This window comes from Homarus americanus, unplaced genomic scaffold (genome assembly GCF_018991925.1).
Source record: "Homarus americanus isolate GMGI-L3 unplaced genomic scaffold, GMGI_Hamer_2.0 scaffold25013, whole genome shotgun sequence".
NCBI classification, from domain to species: Eukaryota; Metazoa; Arthropoda; class Malacostraca; order Decapoda; family Nephropidae; genus Homarus; species Homarus americanus.
The window spans coordinates 4256099-4280059 of NW_024722158.1; the positions used below are offsets into that span (position 1 = coordinate 4256099).

General features: G+C 40.8%; 3 protein-coding genes across 3 annotated transcripts; all 3 read right to left on the reverse strand.

The window, feature by feature from the left end:
• Positions 1-9557: 9557 nt before the first annotated feature.
• Positions 9558-12044, reverse strand: LOC121862117 (ficolin-2-like). The gene is made up of 3 exons (XM_042360112.1): positions 11940-12044; positions 10474-11111; positions 9558-10004 (listed from the first exon to the last, which is right to left on the reverse strand). The coding sequence occupies exons 2-3, from the start codon at positions 11097-11099 to the stop codon at positions 9839-9841; spliced, it is 792 nt and encodes a 263-aa protein (XP_042216046.1). The 5' UTR covers positions 11100-11111; positions 11940-12044; the 3' UTR covers positions 9558-9838.
• A 1476-nt stretch (positions 12045-13520) lies between these two features.
• On the reverse strand, positions 13521-14894 carry LOC121862119 (ficolin-2-like). Its single transcript, XM_042360113.1, has 2 exons — positions 14230-14894; positions 13521-13780 (listed from the first exon to the last, which is right to left on the reverse strand). The coding sequence occupies exons 1-2, from the start codon at positions 14853-14855 to the stop codon at positions 13615-13617; spliced, it is 792 nt and encodes a 263-aa protein (XP_042216047.1). The 5' UTR covers positions 14856-14894; the 3' UTR covers positions 13521-13614.
• Positions 14895-18382: 3488 nt separating this feature from the next.
• Positions 18383-23485, reverse strand: LOC121862120. Its single transcript, XM_042360114.1, has 4 exons — positions 23242-23485; positions 21880-22114; positions 20848-20964; positions 18383-20722 (listed from the first exon to the last, which is right to left on the reverse strand). Exons 1-4 carry the CDS (start codon positions 23468-23470, stop codon positions 20605-20607), a joined length of 699 nt encoding a protein of 232 aa, XP_042216048.1. The 5' UTR covers positions 23471-23485; the 3' UTR covers positions 18383-20604.
• Positions 23486-23961: the final 476 nt, after the last annotated feature.

The following is a 23961-nucleotide window of genomic DNA, read 5'->3' on the forward strand; positions in this document are numbered from 1 at the left end:
TGTGTGGTTTTCCTCGAGTGGTGGTGGTGGCATTATTAACGTGAGTCCGGTTGTGATCATTTGCACGTCCATTTTGTTGTGATAGTTTGGATAAAAGTCACCTGATTGGCTATAAGCATATGGCGTCATAGGTAGTCTCGATAAGTGTCACCTGATTGGTTACACGTATATGACGTTCCAAGAGATCGTAAATACCCCGCCACCTCATTGTGTGAGGTATATATGACGTCAGAAAAGATATCTGTGATCTACTGCAGTCTAATCCTTCATTTGCCAGACTAATATGTGATGACCTCATAGTTGTTACCCAATACTCTTCAGTGGTACAGGTAAAAAACACGCACGCCCTTACTTGATTAGTGGAGAGCCTATGACGTCAGAGTTCCGTGGTTGGTTGAGAGCACATGACGTCACAGCTCCGTTTGTTTACTCGACGCAACACTTGCCGTACGTCACGCTGCTCAGGTTCCCAGTGACTGTGATGGTGTTGAGCAGCATCCGGTTGCCTCTCTCTCTCTGCAGGGTGTGTTTCTGTTACTACGATTGTCACATAAAGGATGCTTTCACTCACGCTCTCTCTCATCCTCCTGTTTATCACCTAGGTCTCTCTGATAGTGAGTGGGGATGATAGGGAGTGGGGATGATAGGGAGTGGGGATGATAGGGAGTGGGGATGATAGGGAGTGGGGATGATAGGGAGTGGGGATGATAGGGAGTGGGGATGATAGGGAGGGGATGATAGTGAGGGGGATGATAGGAGTGGGGGATGATAGGAGTGGCGATGATAGGGAGGGGATGATAGTGAGTGGGGATGATAGGGAGGGGATGATAGGAGGGGATGATATAGAGTGGGGGATGATAGGGAGTGGGGGATGAGGGAGTGGGGGATGATAGGGAGGATGATAGGGAGGGGGATGATAGTGAGTGGGGATGCTAGTGAGTGTCCAGCTACCAGCAAAGGCTTACGGATATCCCCGATAACTCGCCTCCCATCCCTCACCTTATCTTACCCGTACGCTACCTGGGTATGGTTAGGTTAGCTTTAGGTTAGGTTGAGAATGGGTTAGCTTTAGGTTAGCTTTAGGGTTGTCTCATGTGTTGGACAGCAGTGTGTACAGTATAGGTAAAATATTATTATTGGCGCTGTTGTTATTGTTGTTATTGTTTTAGTATTTGTTTGTTTGTTAAGTATGACTGAACCTTAAATAATGTTAATGGTTTCCTTTATGTCTGGGTCAGTTAGTGAAGGAGGTGGTACACACACACCTGAGTATTGAAGGTAAGGTACACACTTAGGCGCCACCTGTAATACTACCGCTAAGTTTAAGTGTTAACAAGAAGGAAGTGTTGTTTGTTAATAAATATGGTGTTGTGTTTATTGACTGAAGTACAACGCACATACTGTAGTTATACATCACTACACACGTGCCATAGTTATACACACGTGCCTCTGTGTGAGAAGGAGCCTGGGCCTTTTATCCCGATATTCATGTGTTGAAAAAAACAGGACGTGCAGTGACGTCACTCGTTGCGACAAAGCTGCGCTGTGGTTGGCTAATAACCAGGCGAGCCGGGCCAATCTCTTGTAAACATCTGAGGTGACGTCACTCACTGATGGCGACTTTATGGTCTTTTAAAACACACGACACGTACCGTACTTACTGTAGTAGTATACGACACGTACCGTACTTACTGTAGTAGTACACGACACGTACCGTACTTACTGTAGTAGTACACGACACGTACCGTACTTACTGTAGTAGTACACGACACGTACCGTACTTACTGTAGTAGTACACGACACGTACCGTACTTACTGTAGTAGTATACGACACGTACCGTACTTACTGTAGTAGTATACGACACGTACCTCTTACTGTAGTAGTACACGACACGTACCGTACTTACTGTAGTAGTACACGACACGTACCGTACTTACTGTAGTAGATACGACACGTACCGTACTTATCAGTAGTACACGACACGTACCGTACTTACTGTAGTAGTACACGACACGTACTTACTGTAGTAGTATACGACACGTACCGTACTTACTGTAGTAGTATACGACACGTACCGTACTACTGTAGTAGTACACGACACGTACCGTACTTACTGTAGTAGTATACGACACGTACCGTACTTACTGTAGTAGTACACGACACGTACCGTACTTACTGTAGTAGTACACGACACGTACCGTACTTACTGTAGTAGTAACGACACGCACCGTACTTACTGTAGTAGTATACGACACGTACCGTACTTACGTAGTAGTATACGACACGTACCGATTGTAGTAGTACACGACACGTACCGTACTTACTGTAGTAGTGACGACACGTACCGTACTTACTGTAGTAGTATACGACACGTACCGTAATTTACTGTAGTAGTACACGACACGTACCGTACTTACTGTAGTAGTACTGCGGTCACTGTGAGGCCGGGTGAGGTGGGGTGCTGGCCTCAAAATACAGAACTGATTCCGCCTCTGTTACTGATGAACTATTGTCTATCTGTCTCTGTGCCTTTATCTTCTATTAATCTGTCCATCTGTCTGTCTCCACCTGTCTCTGTGCCTTTATCTTCTATTAATCTGTCCATCTGTCTGTCTCCACCTGTCTCTGTGCCTTTATCTTCTATTAATCTGTCCATCTGTCTGTCTCCACCTGTCTCTGTGCCTTTATCTTCTATTAATCTGTCCATCTGTCTGTCTCACCTGTCTCTGTGCCTTATCTTCTATTAATCTGTCCATCTGTCTGTCTCACCTGTCTCTGTGCCTTTATCTTCTATTAATCTGTCCATCTGTCTGTCTCCACCTGTCTCTGTGCCTTTATCTTCTATTAATCTGTCCATCTGTCTGTCACCTGTCTCTGTGCCTTTATTCTATTAATCTGTCCATCTGTCTGTCTCCACCTGTCTCTGTGCCTTATCTTCATTAATCTGTCCATTGTCTGTCTCCACCTGTCTCTGTGCCTTTATCTTCTATTAATCTGTCCATCTGTCTGTCTCCACCTGTCTCTGTGCCTTTTATCTTCTATTAATCTGTCCATCTGTCTGTCTCCACCTGTCTCTGTGCCTTTATCTTCTATTAATCTGTCCATCTGTCTGTCTCCACCTGTCTCTGTGCCTTTATCTTCTATTAATCTGTCCATCTGTCTGTCTCCACCTGTCTCTGTGCCTTTATCTTCTATTAATCTGTCCATCTGTCTGTCTCCACCTGTCTCTGTGCTTTATCTTCTATTAATCTGTCCATCTGTCTGTCTCACCTGTCTCTGTGCTTTATCTTCTATTAATCTGTCCATCTGTCTGTCTCCACCTGTCTCTGTGCCTTTATCTTCTATTAATCTGTCCATCTGTCTGTCTCCACCTGTCTCTGTGCCTTTATCTTCTATTAATCTGTCCATCTGTCTGTCTCCACCTGTCTCTGTGCCTTTATCTTCTATTAATCTGTCCATCTGTCTGTCTCCACCTGTCTCTGTGCCTTTATCTTCTATTAATCTGTCCATCTGTCTGTCTCCACCTGTCTCTGTGCCTTTATCTTCTATTTATCTGTCCATCTGTCTGTCTCCACCTGTCTCTGTGCCTTTATCTTCTATTAATCTGTCCATCTGTCTGTCTCCACCTGTCTCTGTGCCTTTATCTTCTATTTATCTGTCCATCTGTCTGTCTCCACCTGTCTCTGTGCCTGTATCTTCTATTTATCTGTCCATCTGTCTGTCTCCACCTGTCTCTGTGCCTTTATCTTCTATTTATCTGTCCATCTGTCTGTCTCCACCCCGTCTCTGTGCCCCTTTATCGTCTATTAATCTGTTCATCTGTCTGTCTCCACCCGTCTCTGTGCTTTATTCTAGTTTATCTGGTTCATCTGTCTGTTCCCCACCTTGTCTCTCTGTGCTCTTTTATCTTCATTAATCTGTTCATCTGTCTGTCTCCACCTGTCTCTGTGCTCTTTATCTTCTATTAATCTGTCCATCTGTCTGTCTCCACCTCGTCTCTGTGCCTGTATCTTCTATTAATCTGTCCATCTGTCTGTCTCCCCACCTGTCTCTGGCCCTTCCGTATCTTCTATTAATCTGTCCATCTGTCTGTTCCACCTGTCTCTGTGCCTTTATCAAGTTCATTTATCTGTCCATGATACTACTGTAGATCAAGGCTGGGGAGGTGTGGGGGGATTCGTACAAGGCTTCTGTGGTTGGGGTATTGGCAGGGATGTGGTTGGGGTATGGGCAGGGATGTGGTTGGGGAGGAGTTTGAGGTTTAGGTGATGGGTGTGGGTAGACATGTGGTAGTGTTATGTGGGGGAGTGTGGGTGTGGGCGTCTGGGCAGGCAGGCATGTATGTACGTGGGCGGGGTTGTGGGCGTATATGTCGACAGCTGATTATCATTGAAGTTCAGGACAACTCCCCTCCTCCAGTCATCCCTTACTCCCTTCCCATCAAAGCATAATTTTAATATATTTAGTTACCTTTGTGAGCATTGAACTTCTAGAGGTTAGGTTAGGTCATGTTAGTCAATAGAATGCGTCAGATCAGCTGTATCAGGTTGAGACATAATGACAATTCCTGCCACTCTTCCTTGACACGTCACTACACGTTATACACATCACTACACGTCATACTCGTCACTACACGTTATACACATCACTACACGTCATATTCGTCACTACACGTTATACACATCACTACACGTCATACTCGTCACTACACGTTATACACATCACTGCACGTCATACTCGTCACTACACGTTATACACGTCACCACGTCATACTCGTCACTGCACGTTATACACGTCACTGCACGTCATACTCGTCACTACACGTTATACACGTCACTGCACGTCATACTTGTCACTACACGTCATACTCGTCACTACACGTTATACACGTCACCACGTCATACTCGTCACTGCACGTTATACACGTCACTACACGTCATACTGTCACTACACGATACTGTCCGAACAACTAACCACCTATTGTGTTGACCATAAAAGACACATACAGTTAAAATGAAAGGTCATGAATAGAGGGAAGAGTTAGGGGGGGGGAGGGGAGGGGAGAGGAGGGAAGGAGGGGAGGGAGGGGAAGGAGGGGAGAGGAAGGAAGGAGGGGGAGAGGGAAGGGGAGAGGAAGGGGGGAGAGGAAGGGGTTAGGAGGGGTGAGAGGAAGGGGTTAGGAGGGTGAGAGGAAGGGGTTAGGAGGGTGAGAGGAAGGTTAGGAGGGGTGAGAGGAAGGGAGGGAGGAAGGGGTTAGGAGGGGAGAGGAAGGGTTAGGAGGGGGTGAGAGGAAGGGGTGAGGAAGGGGTTAGGAGGGGGAGAGGAAGGGGTTAGGGAGGGGTGAGGATGGAGAGGGGGAGAAAAAGGGTTAAAGGGGTGGGGAGGGGAGAGGAAGGGATAAAGGGCTGGGGAGAAGAAGGGGTTAGAGGGATGGAGGATGAGGCGGGGGTCGATCAACACGGTAAAATAAACAACTGTACAGAGGTTGTTTATTGCCCCGGTCAGCTGGTGGTGGCGCTCGTGTTGGTGTTGAGTGCGGGAGAAGGTCAACAGAGGCGGCCAGCTTATTGGTTGATGTTTGTTATTACGTGGGTGGGGGGGGGGGGAGCATGGTCCCCTTGTATGCTTCATTGTTCGTACTGTACCGACGGTTAGCTGTTTATCCCAACTGAGCCACAAATAAGTACAAGGTAGAATGAAAACAACTAAAACATGAATAAAAAAATCAAAAAGCAAATGATCTAACCCAACCTAACCTAACCTAATCTAACCTAATCTAATCTAACCCAACCTAACCTAACCTAACCTAACTTAACCTAACCTAACCTAACCTAGTCAAACATATCATACAAAACTAATCTAACCTCAATCTTCAATCCCCCTTCACACACACTAGGCGAAGGTTACTACCCGGATGCTTTAAATTTGTAAACGATGAATTTCCTTGTAAGTGGGATTATTTTAGTTTAGGTTAGGTAGGTTTAGGTAAGGTATAGGTTAAGGTAAGGTAGGTTAGGTTAGGTTAGTTTAGGTTAGGTAGGTTTAGGTAAGGTATAGGTTAAGGTAAGGCAGGTTAGGTTAGGTTAAGATTATATTTTAAATGGTAAACTATATAAAAATCTGGGATAATCCTCCTCAATGACCTTACACCATCAGATTTCACCTTCAGAATGTATAGAAGTTCAGGTTAGGTTAGATTAGGTTAGGTTAGGTTAGATAAGGTTAGATTAGATAAGGTTAGATTAAGTTAAGTTAGATTAGGTTAGCTTAGGTTAGGGTAAGATATGAGTTCAGATTCTCAAAGGCTCCTGCGATTAATTTTCCTTTAAGTGACTAAACCAAAATACAACTAAAGGACAGATAGAAGAGAAAGAACAGAGAATTAAAGAATAAAGAAGGAGTAAAAGTAAGTCAATAAATAGAAATAAATGATAAAAGGTAAATGAAACGGATATTATTGTTACACGAACACTTTAACTAGATACACTTACTGAGCACTTTAACTAGATACACTTACTGAGTACTTTAACTAGATACACTTACTGAGTACTTTAACTAGATACACTTACTGAGCACTTTAACTAGATACATTTACTGAGTACTTTAACTAGATACACTTACTGAGCACTTTAACTAGATACACTTACTGAGTACTTTAACTAGATACACTTACTGAGCACTTTAACACTTGTAGTTACTGTAGAGACTTTTCTAGAAACTTACGTGAAGAAAGTGATGTGTCCTTTTGTGAGTCTGAATATGTGGAGGAGGGTGAAGATAGTGTCGGAGGAGGGTGAAGATAGTGTCGGAGGAGGGTGAGGATAGTGTCGGAGGAGGGTGAGGATAGTGTCGGAGGAGGGTGAAGATAGTGTCGGAGGAGGGTGAGGATAGTGTCGGAGGAGGGTGAGGATAGTGTCGGAGGAGGTTCTTGTATATTTATAAAGTTAGCAATATGTGGATGTGGTGGATGGTGCAGTATATGTGTAGAGGAGGAGGATGCGGGCCAGGATGTGTCCCCCCACGCTGATGTTTTGGTAATATTTGTCCAGCCTCTGAGATACAGACTATCCGGCCTGTGTTTGTTGCTTGTTAAAGTGTGTGTCTGTTTGTTGCTCGATGTTATGACCTTTCTTGTGGGTGTTGCTGGATAACTTATCACTGTGTGCTTGATGTTCACAACGTCGTGTTATGTTTGTCCATTAAATGTGGCTCTGTTGTGTTTAACTCTCAACGGTTGAGGTTAGACACGGTCCAAGTTAGGTTTATGTTGTTTATTGTACAATAACCATTACATGGATACTTTACATAGTTATTAAGTGAAACTATCAAGGGATTCTATCAAATGTATCAAACTAACACACGAGAAAAGATTGGACCAATACAGTCAGATACCGGCGAGCTAACTGATAACGACGGAGAAATGAGCAATAATCTGAATAAATATTTTTCAACTGTTTTCACCACCGAAAACATAAACATGATACCCGAGACACCGACTCTATACAGAGTTATTGAAGATAATAAATTAAGCGAGATAGTAGTGACTAGTAACGCTGTTAGTAAGCAAATAGACAAACTAAAGCCTAATAAGTCACCAGGTCCCGATGAGATATTTGCCAGAGTATTAAAGGAATGTAAGGAAGAGCTTAGTATACCCTTAGCAAAGTTGTTTAACATGTCCTTAAAAACGGGTGTAGTACCAGAATCCTGGAGGATAGCGAATGTGATACCGATTTTCAAGAAGGGGGATAGATCACTATCCTCTAACTACCGTCCAATCAGTCTAACATCAGTTGTACTGTAGGCAAATTACTGGAAGCAATCATTTCAAACTCTATTCGAAATCACCTGGAGAAGCACAAATTGATCAATGATTCCCAACATGGCTTCACAAGCGGGCGTTCATGTCTAACTAATCTATTAACATCCTTTTCAGCTGTTTTCGAATCACTGGACGAGGGGCACAATTATGATGTGGTTTGTCTCGACTATAGCAAAGCCTTCGAAAGAGTCCCCCACGAAAGACTAATAAGAAAAGTGGAGGCTCATGGCATTAAAGAAGATATTCTAAAATGGATTAGGCCGTGGTTACAGGACAGGAAACAGCGAGTGAACATTAACGGCACTAAATCCGATTGGAGCAACGTCACTAGTGGAGTTCCCCAAGGCTCAGTACTTGGACCATTATTATTTATTATATACATAAACGGCATAGATATCGGCGTAGACAGCAATATAAGTAAATTTGCTGATGACACTAAAATAGGGCGTGTAATTAAATCTGACGAGGACTCAGCTAAACTACAGGAAGATCTAAGAAAAATTTCGAATGGTCTGAAAAATGGCGGATGAAATTCAATGTGGACAAATGTAAAGTACTCAGTATAGGAGATGTAAACGGGGAAACCAGATACCAGATGAACAACGATGTTATTGAGAAATCCGACTGCGAGAGATTTAGGAGTAACGATAAGTAGGAATCTTAAACCAAGTAAACAATGTGTATTTGCTCAAAACAAGGCTAATTAAGTACTTGGGTTCATACAAAGGAGTGTTAGTTACAAGACTAGCGAGGTCATTCTATAACTATATCTTGCGCTCGTGAAACCTCATTTGGATTACGCCGTTCAATTCTGGTCACCGTATTACAGAATGGATATAGAATCCTTGGAAAGAATTCAGAGGAGAATGACAAGACTAATCTGGGGCATTGGGAACCTTGAGTACAGAGACAGGTTAAAGCATCTTATTTTGCTCTTCCTCAAGAGACTTAGAGTGAGGGGCGATATGATAGAGGTGTATAAATGGAATTCAGGGCTAAACAAAGGGGACATTACAAAGGTAATCAAACTATCCAACCAGGAGCGAACTCTTAACAATTGTTTTAAATTAGATAAATTTAGATTTAGAGGCGAAATAGGTAAACATTGGTTTGGAAATAGAGTAGTGGACGAGTGGAACAAGTTACCAAATATCATCATTAACTCGAATACGCTGGATAGCTTCAAACACAGGTTGGATGGATATATGAGCATTGAGCAATAGGGATTGGGTGTAAATGGGACTGCCCAGTGTGGGCCAGTAGGCCCGCTGCAGTTTCCTCCATTCTTATGTTCTTATCATACAGGATTATAATGCTTCATCATTGTATAGTGTATAGACAGTGTAGGTATACAATATAGCTACATACACAGTGTGGGTATACAAACAATGGTAAACAAAAAGTTGATTTGATCGATGATAGCCAACAGTCATCATATTTCTTTCTTTCAGGAAACAGAGCTGTACCAGACACCTGAGAACAGCAACCTGGCGACCTACTGTGCAGGTTGTGGTGTAGGCCCTGTCAAGAGGTCTTACTACTGACGTCACCCATCACCTGCTACAGGTGCTATAACACTCACCCTTAATATTCTTTATCGTCTTATAATTTACCATTAATGATAACTTACTGAGAGATGCTCCAAGATACATAGTGATACAGTATATTGTTACATGTATCATCATTTACCAACATTACTAAGCACTGAATTTGCTGGTCCAAATAAACCTGCTGTGTATGTAAACTTTTATTATCGTCTGTATCTGGACAACCACATATAACATTATCACAAATGATAGATTAATTTTTTGCTCACCTTAAGATTAGGCACCCCAGCTTATTTCACCTGATGATTAACCATCCTTAATGTTAACTTAACCTATCCATCCCAGGTAGAGTTAAGGTGGTTAATCTTTGCCTGTTATAAAACCCCGTCTGAGTGAGATCTTTGTTACTTTATTTTAATTATAAACTTCAATAATATTTTGTCCTTTTGCAGTGAGTCAACAGAAGTGTCAGTAAGCAGGCCTGATCTTCATCTCTGTCGTCTTCAGGGAGTAATCATAACCTCGAAATCTCTCCCAGTTGACACCATCAGCACTAGACGAGTGTGTGCCTCCGTGATACCTTCCGTTGAGGTTAGATTCGTGGCATTTGTTGTACCACCAAGCTCCTAGGTACCTGAAATAACAGAATAGAAATGATGAGTCACACACACACACACACACACACACACACACACACACACACACACGTTCTAGCATGATTCAAGACGGCTGAGACAAGGATAGGAATGGGATAATTTTTTGTGATGGGAATATTTTTTTACCATATAAAACCTATTAACTTCAGCACCTGTTAAAAGCATAATCGTTCATAGAGTTAAGGTTGTTAAAAATATTGAGCAATATTGATAGAATATAAAATGAACTTGGTTATGTACAGTGAAAAGTAGATAAATATATAGAAAGTTTTTATCTAATGTTTATGGTATTGCAAAGTGAGAGAAGGTGAAGAGAGAGAGAGAGAGAGAGATAGTAATAATTGTAGTTTTCCTGTAATACTGGTGCCTGAGTTAGTGAAGTGTATAAGAACTCTCTGTGAGTATCTCCTTGTTCTGTATTTTAAACTGAAGCCATACTGTACTCACGTTACTGCACAGCTGCCTGCGTTATTGTCATGATCCACATCTTTCGTGGAAAACTTGTTGAGGTTTCCATATGTGAAGGAGTCACCAGCGTTGCCAGTGTAACCGTTAACTTCCAGCTTGTAAAAGGCGGTCCTGTCGTGCACGTAGAAGAACTGGTACTGGGCCCACCGTTTGTCATTGTCAAAGTCTGTTAAATCAAACCGTATCTGGTTAAATGTTTGGTCGGTGAGAGCGTGGATGTGGTCGAGTCCCAGCCAAAACTGGCCGGAGATGTTGCCAAAGCCTAGCGCGTACTCCATCCACGTGCGGTAGAAATCTTCCTGCGGGAGCACATCTTCCCTTCGTTGGATGACTGTCCAGCCACCTCCTTCTGTGTCCAAGTCACAGTAGACACGGACAGGACGCTGGGGGCAGCAGTCATAGGGATAGATGGTGTAGACCCCACTGATACGGTGGCCGTGATCCTGTACCTCCCGACAGTTGCGGTTGTGGAAGCCAAGTTCCGGCCACAGCAGGTCAGCGAGGAGAAGGTCATCAGTGGAGTTGTCATTGAGCCCCATCACTGGCTTGCTACAGGCGACCACCAACACCGCCACCAACACCAACATTGGCTTCTCCATCCTCATCCTCACAATAACCTGTACAGGACATAAAATTTTGTTAGTTGAAAGACATTTTGGTACCAAGTTATTTATAGCAACAACTGCACATAGAACTAACAGTTGTCTTTAAAAGTTAAACTTATTTTTCCTATATATTAATTGTTATATCATTCATTAGAGTCAACTGAGATATATAAAGTGTGTTGTTTTATTATGTTCAGTAAAGTAACATAATAAAGTAGCTTCAGGACTTGGGAGTAATGAACTGATGTAGTCTGGTTAGTTATGATGGAATACACTGTTTTGTGGAGAAATAATGACTTTTGTCTCTAATTACAACTTATTCTTCATTAAGTGACTTATGTCTCTTGAGTGAGTCAGAGACGACTCATTAAGTGTTTGCAAGGATGACTCTTAATATTGACTGTTATTGAGGACTGACTCCCTTAGTTTGTGACTCGATGGTGATTTAACACTGCGAGTGACTCAGGGATGAGTTAATACTGCGAGTGACTCGGGATGACTTCATACTGCGAGTGACTCGGGATGACTTCATACTGTGAGTGACTCAGAGATGACTTCACACTTTTGTGTTGTTTTATCCTCTTCACCACTGATCGGCTCGTTACTCGCTTGGCGAGTGGTCACGTCTCTGTTACGCACTGTTGGCAAGTACTGGGCATACACCGGCTGTGAGTGACTTAGTGACGACTTAACACTGTGAGTGACTCGGGAATGACTTAATACTGTGAGTGACTCAGTGATGACTTAACACTGTGAGTGACTCAAGGATGACTTAACACTGAGAGTGACTCAGGAATGACTTAACACTTACTGTGAGTGAGTGTGATAAATAGCACTTACTGTGTTACTGGTGTGTGTGAGAGATGTGGTAGTGGTGTATGCTCCGTGGTGTGAACTGCTTATATATATACCTGTCTCTCCTCGTCCTCCTGAACAATCCTGGTGAAGATGAATAGACACTAGACAGTGGTGCCTTCTCCTCCTGGGAAGTTCTGTGGAGTATAATAGACAGTGCCTCTCTTCACCCACAATATACACAACTCATCACCTCCTTGACTGGGATTCTACCAGGATGTCCTACTGAGGTCACAAAGGTGAATTTCTGCCCCTGTCTCAGTGGACCAGCCAGACCATGAAAAAAAGACGGATCACATGAAAATTAGGCCCCCTGTTTGTTTCACCTAATTATTAGATACTTAACACTAGTTATGTTAATTTAGGTTAGGTTATATTTGGTTAAGTTTTGTTAGATTAGGTTAAAGTTAGGGTGGTTAATCTTAAGGTGAAATTAACTGTGGGAGGTAACCACCGGGTCATCCAATTAACATACCATGTGTAAGAAAGTTTTAATGAGCTGTGAATCATGACTGTGGTAAAATGAGTCTTAATCTATAACTTTGGTGTTCTTTAGAACCTGGAAAAGTTTCTCCGTGTACAATATATTATCTGTTTCAATTATATAAAGATGAACTGCTGTGATACATGATTGTGACTATGTTTCTATTGGGGTTTCCACGTTGAACTGTTTCCTTTATTGCCTTTCTTTTTTGCCTAAATCCAAATAACATATCAGTTGTTCCTTAAGTCACACAAATATTTTAATAGATTTTATTCTCAAGAGGTTGTCTTGTTGGTCACTTAGGCATGCCATTAAATGTGGCTTTGTTGTGTTAAACTTTCAACAGTCAAGGTTAGACACAGTCCAAGTTTGGTTTATGTTGTTTATTTTACTATAACTATTTCATGATTACTTTACATAGTTATTCAGTAAAACCATCATCATACAGGATTATAATGCTTCATCATTGTATAGTGTATAGACAGTGTAGGTATACAATATAGCTACATACACAGTGTGGGTATACAAACAATGGTAAACAAAAAGTTGATTTGATCGATGATAGCCAACAGTCATCATATTTCTTTCTTTCAGGAAACAGAGCTGTACCAGACACCTGAGAACAGCAACCTGGCGACCTACTGTGCAGGTTGTGGTGTAGGCCCTGTCAAGAGGTCTTACTACTGACGTCACCCTTCACCTGCTGCAGGTGCTATAACACTCACCCTTAATATTCTTTATCGTCTTATAATTTACCATTAATGATAACTTACTGAGAGATGCTCCAAGATACATAGTGATACAGTATATTGTTACATGTATCATCATTTACCAACATTACTCAGCACTGAATTTGCTGGTCCAAATAAACCTGCTGTGTATGTAAACTTTTATTATCGTCTGTATCTGGACAACCACATATAACATTATCACAAATAATAGATTAATTTTTTGCTCACCTTAAGATTAGGCACCCCAGCTTATTTCACCTGATGATTAACCATCATTAATGTTAACTTAACCTATCCATCCCAGGTAGCGTTAAGGTGGTTAATCTTTATGTTGTGGTTAATCTTTGCCTGTTATAAAACCCCGTCTGAGTGAGATCTTTGTTACTTTATTTTAATTATAAACTTCAATAATGTTTTGTCCTTTTGCAGTGAGTCAACAGAAGTGTCAGTAAGCAGGCCTGATCTTCATCTCTGTCGTCTTCAGGGAGTAATAATAACCTCGAAATCTCTTCCAGTTGACACCATCAGCTCTAGACGAGTGTGTGCCTCCGTGATACCTTCCGTTGAGGTTAGATTCGTGGCATTTGTTGTACCACCAAGCTCCTAGGTACCTGAAATAACAGAATAGAAATGATGAGTCACACACACACACACACACACACACACGTTCTAGCATGATTCAAGACGGCTGAGACAAGGATAGGAATGGGATAATTTTTTGTGATGGGAATATTTTTTTACCATATAAAACCTATTAACTTCAGCACCTGTTAAAAGCATAATCGTTCATAGAGTTAAGGTTGTTAAAAATATTGAGCAATATTGATAGAATATAAAATGAACTTGGTTATGTACAGTGAAAAGTAGATAAATATATAGAAAGTTTTTATCTAATGTTTATGGTATTGCAAAGTGAGAGAAGGTGAAGAGAGAGAGAGAGAGAGATAGTAATAATTGTAGTTTTCCTGTAATACTGGTGCCTGAGTTAGTGAAGTGTATAAGAACTCTCTGTGAGTATCTCCTTGTTCTGTATTTTAAACTGAAGCCATACTGTACTCACGTTACTGCACAGCTGCCTGCGTTATTGTCATGATCCACATCTTTCGTGGAAAACTTGTTGAGGTTTCCATATGTGAAGGAGTCACCAGCGTTGCCAGTGTAACCGTTAACTTCCAGCTTGTAAAAGGCGGTCCTGTCGTGCACGTAGAAGAACTGGTACTGGGCCCACCGTTTGTCATTGTCAAAGTCTGTTAAATCAAACCGTATCTGGTTAAATGTTTGGTCGGTGAGAGCGTGGATGTGGTCGAGTCCCAGCCAAAACTGGCCGGAGATGTTGCCAAAGCCTAGCGCGTACTCCATCCACGTGCGGTAGAAATCTTCCTGCGGGAGCACATCTTCCCTTCGTTGGATGACTGTCCAGCCACCTCCTTCTGTGTCCAAGTCACAGTAGACACGGACAGGACGCTGGGGGCAGCAGTCATAGGGATAGATGGTGTAGACCCCACTGATACGGTGGCCGTGATCCTGTACCTCCCGACAGTTGCGGTTGTGGAAGCCAAGTTCCGGCCACAGCAGGTCAGCGAGGAGAAGGTCATCAGTGGAGTTGTCATTGAGCCCCATCACTGGCTTGCTACAGGCGACCACCAACACCGCCACCAACACCAACATTGGCTTCTCCATCCTCATCCTCACAATAACCTGTACAGGACATAAAATTTTGTTAGTTGAAAGACATTTTGGTACCAAGTTATTTATAGCAACAACTGCACATAGAACTAACAGTTGTCTTTAAAAGTTAAACTTATTTTTCCTATATATTAATTGTTATATCATTCATTAGAGTCAACTGAGATATATAAAGTGTGTTGTTTTATTATGTTCAGTAAAGTAACATAATAAAGTAGCTTCAGGACTTGGGAGTAATGAACTGATGTAGTCTGGTTAGTTATGATGGAATACACTGTTTTGTGGAGAAATAATGACTTTTGTCTCTAATTACAACTTATTCTTCATTAAGTGACTTATGTCTCTTGAGTGAGTCAGAGACGACTCATTAAGTGTTTGCAAGGATGACTCTTAATATTGACTGTTATTGAGGACTGACTCCCTTAGTTTTTGACTCGATGGTGATTTAACACTGCGAGTGACTCAGGGATGACTTAACACTGTGAGTGACTCAGGGATGACTTAACACTGAGTGACTCAGGAATGACTTATCACTGTGAGTGTCTCAGGGATGACTTAACACTGTGAGTGACTTAGTGATGACTTTTCACCGAGTGATTCTATGAGTGACTCAGTGATGACTTAACACTTACTGTGAGTGAGTCGGTTAACTATAACTTACTGTGGCTCGGTTGTGTGAGCTGTGAGATGGGATGGTGTTTTGGGCTCCGTGGTGTTTAATGCTGCTTATATATCAGTGCCCCATCTCCCAGACCGGGACTCGGGGGAAACACTTACTACGATTGTCAATGTGAATTTCTGTCCCTGGCAACAGTGGACCAACCAGGCCATGAAAAAAGAGACAGATCACATGAAGATTAGACACTACAGTACTGTACCTCAGCGTCTTTCACTGGATCATTATTACTGTCCATTTTTTATAGCTTCTGTTATAAGCTCTTTTTTTTTAATTAGCTTTCGTTATGTATGTGCTTTAATAATTGTTTATGTATTTCTATTTTAGTTAGTTGTAGTATAATAATTTAGTCTATTTTTTAAAGCTTCCATTTTATAATTTTTTCAGCTTTCATTATTCTGTACACATTTTGTCATTATGTTTTTTAGCTTCTGTTATGTTATTTTTAGCTTTCATGGTATTTTTTTAGCTTTCATTATTTTGTTTTTTGCTCCGTTATCTTTTATTTAAACCTCCATTATATGTTTTTACCTTTCATTCTACTGTGTCCTTGTTTTTATTTTATATGCTTTTAGTTTCATTTCCACCTGTATTTTTCTGTAGTTTTCATATTATTTTTTTTTTCGTCTGTGAATAGTTGGTTAGCTCGTCAACGGTGGGCGTGAGGAGGAGTTTCTGCTGTAGTTGTCCCGCCATGTTGCCAAGAACAACTGCAGAGAGAGAGAGAGAGAGAGAGAGAGAGTCCTTGATCACTATCTGTGTTGGGTCACTGTCAGGGTTGAAAGCAGTCTGGTCAGTTCAGAGACTTATAAATGTATTTAGAGAGAATTGATGAATGGAGGTGAATATTGGAGAAATGAGGGAGGGTGGATTAGGTTAGGTTAGATTAGGTTAGGTTAGATTAGGTTAGGTTAGTATAAAATAGGTTAGGTTTGGTTTGGTTAGGTTAGGTTAGGTTAGGTTAGTATATAATAGGTTAGGTTTGCATTGATTTGGTTAACGTTCAGATGAAATAAACTGGGGTGCTTTATCATCAGGTGATCCATGTGACCTGCAACACGTTAACACAGATATGTAAACACTACGTCAAGAAGGATCTGCGACTTATATTATGTAAAACTCAACACACACAGACTACAAGACTGGCCTTTTAATCAACCCTGACCTCTGCCACCCTCAAGAGGAGCCATGAGTCCTTGTTGCCTCCCCTCACACAGCCTCCCTCACACCCTTCACATAGCCTCCCTCACACCCTTCACACAGCCTCCCTCACACCCTTCACACAGCCTCCCTCACACCCTTCACACAGCCTCCCTCACACAGCCTCCCCTCACACCCTTCACACAGCCTCCTCACACAGCCTCCTCACACCCTTCACATAGCCTCCCTCACACCCTTCACACAGCCTCCCTCACACAGCCTCCCTCACACCCTTCACACAGCCTCCCTCACACAGCCTCCCTCACACCCCTCACACAGCCTCCCTTACACAGCCTCCCTTACACACCCCTCTCCTCATAACACCCCTCATATCAGTACCCCTCACCCAGGCGGTATTAACCTTGAACACAGACATCCGTGAAACGCACAACTGGGATTGATGTACGTAACAGAGATGTGGCGGCAGGCAAAAGGAAAAAAAAGACTAAACCTTGGATACTTACAAAAACCTTAGAAAATAACAATAACCTTGGACACTAACTAATGGAGATGGTAGAAATAATCATGTAATATTATTATTTTATATTTTGAATTTTTATTATTATTATATATTTAGATTTTTTATTATTATTGTTATTGTTATTTATTATTTTTATTATTTTAAATATTATTTATATTTATTATTATTTTTATTTATTATTATTATTATTATTATTATTATTATTATTATTATTATTATTATTATTATTATTATTATTATTATTATTATTATACAGTACCTGTACTTATTTGACAAAATTTGCAAATTCAGTCATGTATCTTCCTTATTCACAGAAGTATTTACTAATTTATATTCCTACCATTTGGTTCCTTCACTGATTGCGTCACTTTTTAAATCTCATTAGTACTGTACCACTGATGTGAGAGCCAGGCCTGTCAGAAACTAGTTTTGTTTGGATAGTTTTAATGTGTTGGCTATGTAAATATTGAGATTTGTTACTGTATTTATGGGTGTTTAACCTAAGTTTATTTCACCTGAAGAGTCAACACCCTAGTTTATTTTACCTGATGATTAGACACCCTTACACAATCTGGGGATTGGGTGTGGTTAGCTTTAGGGTGTCTCATCATCAGGTGGTCCAACTTATGTTGTGTTTTTTGCTTAATTTACAGAATAATATGACTCAAATTGTATTGGAATCTTGCTTGACTTTGTACACTTTATGCAGGTGGAGAGAGACAACTTGGGTTCATCACCTGGTGTGTCTGGCCGGGTGTGGATCAGTGAGTACCAAGGCCCTCTCCTTTCTTTCTTAATCAGTGAATGAATTTCTACCTCTGGCTGTAGATAGACTTTAAGGTGCGTGGACTACTGTACTGTACTGTATTTGGTTGGGATGTGGAGTATTTTTATTGTGTGAGGGAGAGGGGGGGTGTTTAGGTGTGTTTTTTTTGTTTTTATTGGGAAAGATTAAAGTTTCGTCCCCAGAAGTTTTCAGGGTTATGGTCTGGCCAGCTTTGTTTTAATACAGTAATGTTGTTAGTTTTATTTTATTGTATGTACTTTTTCATATATATTTTATTATTTATTTGTTCTTTTGCACTTGTTGGAGTAGCACAGAATGGTGTTTGATAACCTGTTGTATACTGTACCTACACTTGATATGTGGGGTCAAATAACACAGAGACAGAATGTGACATATTTTTTTTTATTAATAACAAGCAGCAGTTATAACACCGTACTAAAGAAATAAATACTGCACCAAAATTAAATAACAACAAGATTCTCCACAAAATTGTAACAGTTTATAATAAATTAAAACTTAACAGAAACAAAACATTACCTCCCCCCCCAAAAAAAAATTCTTGTCTTAAATGAATAAAAGTTAATCACCTGAAAATTACACATCCCAGTTTATTTCACCTGATGATTAAACAACTTAATGCTATTTGGGGGGATTTAATTTGGGTTAGGTTAGCATTAGGACATGTAATCATCAGGTGACATACTCTGAGATGCCTATTCGGCATGTTGATCCATACAAACTAAACAAACAATAACAAGAAGCAGCTCCAACATGTATATGAAGGGTTAAAAGCGATTGATACTACCTGTAGCTGGATAGATAGATAAGAGAGATAAAACAATAGATAGACAGGTTTGGCATTAATCAATTATCTACGTATATTCTAACATCTTTACTCTCAAGGAATACTGTATATATCTTGGGAATTTGGACAATCTAGACCCTGGGAAATAATATAGTACAATACTGTAGTGTCTTTTACCAGTATCACGACGACAGCAGCCCACACCCACTCTCTAGGTAATGCTCTACAGTACTGTATATGATGGAAGTCTCGGCAAAAAAGCACGTTGGCTAATACTTAAAAAGCATTCCCGAAAGCTAGGGATAATAAAGGTGTCCTTAACCCATCTGACCCAATTTTGAAAACTTAATATTGTATCGTCCAAAATATTACAGTTAAAACAAGACAGAATAAATCATAAGTGTTGTTTGTCAGGTGTAATAATTTGGCATGTTATATGTATACCTGTATGTATAATAAGTTTTAAAAGGGGTTAAATAATTCATGGACACCCTAACTGAATTATATCATTAGAAAGGAAGAAAGTCACTTAATACAGTACTATTGAGATTATTACAGGCTGTTGATATCTAAAACAATTTACAGCACTACTGTATAATATGTTTTTAATATAAAGAAAAAATCACAGTAAACTTGGGTTAAGTTGGACACTCCCTCACGGTTGTTCTCAAGTAGACTGAAGAAAAGTAGATTTCAGACAACCCATCAACTTTGGAGCCAAATGTTCTTTTATGTAAAATTAGTCACAGGTTTATAGTGAGCGCCGATCTAGTATGTATACAACAGTGGTTTAGTCCGCGTATAAAGCAACTGTCTCTTGCAGTCTCTCTTGTCAGGTTCTTGTGTACGAGAGCTAACAGTTCTAGGGTTAATAATGCATTCCTATTCTCAGTACTGTATATACACTGTATGGCTTAAAATCAAAATGCTTTATAATTCTGGGTTTTTCATATGAATGATTAATTGCATCATAAGGAATGCAGCTGCAGGTATTTGGTGTCTCAAACTGATAACACGGATGGAATTTTGTGCGTCATAAACTGAATGTGCTGTGGGAATAATCATATAAGATGACAGCTCTACAAGACACTGGAGTCAGTAGTAGCACGTATCTGACACTTGAGGCCCATGATAAGGTGGTTTGAGTTGTATATCCCCAAAGACTTGTGTTTCATCAATATTATCTTATACTAACAAAATTTATATCATCCACAAGCCATTAATATGGATTTAAGATAATCTAATATAGATCTTAAAGCAAAATCTGTTAAACAGTTTCTCATGTATAATTAATCCATTTAAAGATTTTGTTTTAACAATGAGTGTTTAATCTTTAGTTACATAACTTGTCGGGTCAAGAGCGTTGGGGCAATTTGGGATCCACACAGCTGCCTTGTCTTGCTTCCTGGGGATACTTCCTGGTGTGTGTGTTTACTTACAGAGGTGTATCATGTCCTGGTGTACAGGAAGAGGTGTATCATGTCCTGGTGTACAGGAAGAGGTGTATCATGTCCTGGTGTACAGGAAGAGGTGTATCATGTCCTGGTGTACAGGAAGAGATGTATCATGTCCTGGTGTACAGGAAGAGGTGTATCATGTCCTGGTGTACAGGAAGAGGTGTATCATGTCCTGGTGTACAGGAAGAGGTGTATCATGTCTTGGTGTACAGGAAGAGATGTATCATGTCCTGGTGTACAGGAAGAGATGTATACCAATCTTGAAGAGGGTTATTTTGGTGTTATAAGAGGTATGTATACAGTATATATGTGTGTGTGTGTCTTAGAAAACACTAAAGGAGAACTAGCTGCAGACACATTCATCTGGTGGGCAGTCTGAAGGGTATCTAAGACAGACTTGGTGGCAATAGACATCAGAGTCTCTTAGTTCAGCCAATTTCCCGATGGCCTTGCAGTCTACCCTGTAAAATGGAGATGAGAATTAGTGTGGGAGTGAGATAGGTACAGTAACTCACAAGAGGTCATAGATGAACGAGACATTGAAGGAGGATTTTTACCTTTAGGACTAAATGCGAAAGCAACTTACACACAATGGCAGATATCCGGGTTGCAGTTGGGTGGGTATTGCATGCAATTCTCCTTGCAGAATTTGTTCATGCCTTCTACTGTTGCATAGCTTGCCCTTGCCTGACACAGCTGGGACCTGCCACAGAAAAAGCTGTTACGAAATTTCTGAGCCATTAATATGTCACCTTTTACAGCACATTACTGTGCTCACAGAACAGCCACTTGACACTCAATAACACTATCATATTGACTTAAAATTTAAATGTAGAAATAGTGAATACTGACACTTTGTCCAATAAGATTGTGGGAGGCACTTGTCAACTTGCTTTGGGTGAATGTGGTATTGTGTGTGTGTGTGTATGGGTTGGTGTATAGTATTTTTACCACATCTGTCATCACAGATCTACTCAGCATTATTGTTATATGGTCATTTTCCACACTTGAGTGAGTTAACCATGATTAGCTGATGACAGCTTTCCATGTTGCATTGTCTCTTGTCAGGCTCCTAACTCTAATGTCACTTCTTACATCCTCTCCCTATGTCATTCTTGGCTTGCCCCTAGCTCTCCCCCCTCCACATTTATACTCCTGCACCTCTTGACCCAATTGGTCTAATCCACTCCATATGCCCAAGCCAACTTGGCCTGCTTCTACGCAGAACTTTGCCAATAATCTCAATAACTAGCCGACAGAGAATTCTATCTCTTATAATTTTTAATTGTTGTTGGACTCGTGTATTACTAACATTGTTATGCACATAAAGACCATAGTTGTTGAAGTGCTTTACTTTTACATTTTTACTTACTTATATCCTCTTCGCCACTGATTGGCGAGTTAGCTGCTTGGGCGATCGGTCACGTAATAAAATTTTAACAACAGTATCTGCCATCCTCTTAGCCTCCTGTCTTTCACTATCATATTACACATCCATCTCACCTTTCTCATATCAGCTCTCTTTAGTCCATTTATGCTATTACTTCAGAAAAAGGCCTTATGGATGCTTCATCTAAAATCCTTGTACAGCACTCACTATTGATGAGCTCCTCCTCACCTGACAACCAGAGGTTTGAGACCACTATCCGTAGGCTTGGTATGAGGATCATGGGGCATGCCAGGGAAGAAGCCCCTAAAGTACAGTGCCCACGGGTTTTCCACTTTGTCGTGGCTTGGTGGACTATGACCCGTGTTGGTTGTGATGTAAACGTCAGCACAATTCACGAATGTTTCTTGTGGCCCCTTGCCTTGTGCTACCTCGCCAGTCAACTTGTCTTTGCCCCAGGTGTTCCCTAAAGGACATAGAGGATTAGTTGTCTTTGTTAAGAGAATTTCATTAGGTCTTATGACTTGCTTCATGGCACCCCAGACAGTATGTGATGACTGCCTGGTCCCTGTTACTATAAAACACCGGCTGGTTGAATAGCCCAGTCTGGGGGACCTTGGGAGGAGGTAGGAGATGGTAACCTTGGTTCTCAGAGCAGATGTCTCGGCTCCAGTTACATTATATTATACTGTACTGTATATATTTATAAAAAAGAATATAATCATATGAGTATAGCCACATCTATATGTACAGTATAGTATTTAAATAGATATTGTATCTCTTTTTAAGTGAATACAGTGTTGCTTAACTGTTACAATGCCAGATGTACTACTGTTCAGTATATAAAAAATATCTATCTATATGTCACATCCTTCTGAGTTGATTGTCACATTGGGAGCGCCTTCTAGCTTCCCCCAACCACTGTTAAAATCATCTTGGCCAAGAACTTAAATTGTAATACTTAAAAATTTATATTAAAAAAGTCAAGAGTTTAAAACCTAACAGTTAAGAGCTTCAGTTCTCCTCATTAAAATTTAATGCCATGTGTATGGGGTCCTCTCGGAGCTGAATAAAATATTAGAAGTGGCATCCTTATAGTGAAGGGTTAAGAACTTATTCTTAATGTGTGAGAAATCAAAGTGATATAAGTATGGTCATTGTACAGTCGAGGACAAAAGTTCACTCCTCTTGGTGAAACTGAGTCACAGGAATGTGTCTCCAATTTACTTAGTCTGACTGCCGTTTAGTGCTGATGTACTATTTTTATCTCATTTGGGAGGGAACATATTTTTTACCCTAACTGTACATTGTGTGTTAAATCATTGTACAGTACTCAGTTGATTTATTGTCCTTAAGAAACTAAATCAGGACCAAGTGAAGATTGGCCAAATGGAACTTATTACTCCTGAAGATAACCTCCCTAGCACTACTTGGGGGAGGGTTTGGTTAGGTTAAGTTAGCATTAGGGTGGATGATCTTCAGGTGAAATAAGCTGGGGTGCAAATTATAAGGTGATCCTAGTTATGCTATTCAGTAGGTTAAATTATTGTGGGGAAGGAAAGGGGTTTACAATAAAGGCAAAGAGCTGCTGACCTGCAAAGTATTTCCACTGTATGACGCAGTTGGTGCAGGTGATGCCCTCTGGTAACTTCACTTTCCACTTGAACACTATTGTCTTGGGACTATCCTCTGGTATGATGAAACTGGTCTTCCCTGTGTCGACAACAGGTAGCACATACCTGTAGGAGAGTATCACCCCATCAGGAAGAGAATTACAGTAACATGATGCAGACTTTACAGGTGAGCATCTCCCGGTGTCCATGAGGGGGCAGCAACTTCTCCCTATTTTGGACAGCTCTTCCTTCCTCCCTCCCTCCTTCCCTCCCTCCCCAGAAAACAAATACTGTACTAGCAGTACCACTAAATTCTCTGTGAATTTTAGATGCTGTTATCCGACAGTAGTTGGGCTTGCTGAGAGAGAGAGAGAGAGAGAAAGAGCAGCTACATATGTGACATGTGTACTGTACAGAATTTTTTTTTTTAATTTATTTTATTGTTATTATTTTTTTTAATATAATCATATTCGCCACTTATGAGCTTACTAGCTGTTTGGGCGGAAATAAACTGGGTGCAGAAATGATATGGAATTCCCTAACCGTTAAGTCCCATTTTATGTTGAATGATTAAGTTGTGAACCAGGTGATTGTCCTCTTTTCCTTTCATGGTGATGTTGGTTGAATGAACCGGTGTCACTCATCCTGTCACACTCGGCACTGCTCACCTGTAGCTGACCACCCATGGACTGGGGGGAGA

What these genes read in the sequence shown, in the direction of transcription:
- LOC121862120 (XM_042360114.1), bottom strand. Translation starts at nt 23,470, where the DNA reads ATGGACACCGGGAGATGCTCACCTGTAAAGTCTGCATCATGTTACTGT. An exon ending in CTCAAACCTCTGGTTGTCAG is followed by an intron (nt 20,965 to 21,879) that starts GTGAGGAGGAGC and finishes TTTCTGTGGCAG; the next exon opens with GTCCCAGCTGTGTCAGGCAA. An exon ending in CCGGATATCTGCCATTGTGT is followed by an intron (nt 20,723 to 20,847) that starts GTAAGTTGCTTT and finishes TCCATTTTACAG; the next exon opens with GGTAGACTGCAAGGCCATCG.
- LOC121862117 (XM_042360112.1), bottom strand. Translation starts at nt 11,099, where the DNA reads ATGAGGATGGAGAAGCCAATGTTGGTGTTGGTGGCGGTGTTGGTGGTC. An exon ending in GCAGGCAGCTGTGCAGTAAC is followed by an intron (nt 10,005 to 10,473) that starts GTGAGTACAGTA and finishes CTGTTATTTCAG; the next exon opens with GTACCTAGGAGCTTGGTGGT.
- LOC121862119 (XM_042360113.1), bottom strand. Translation starts at nt 14,855, where the DNA reads ATGAGGATGGAGAAGCCAATGTTGGTGTTGGTGGCGGTGTTGGTGGTC. An exon ending in GCAGGCAGCTGTGCAGTAAC is followed by an intron (nt 13,781 to 14,229) that starts GTGAGTACAGTA and finishes CTGTTATTTCAG; the next exon opens with GTACCTAGGAGCTTGGTGGT.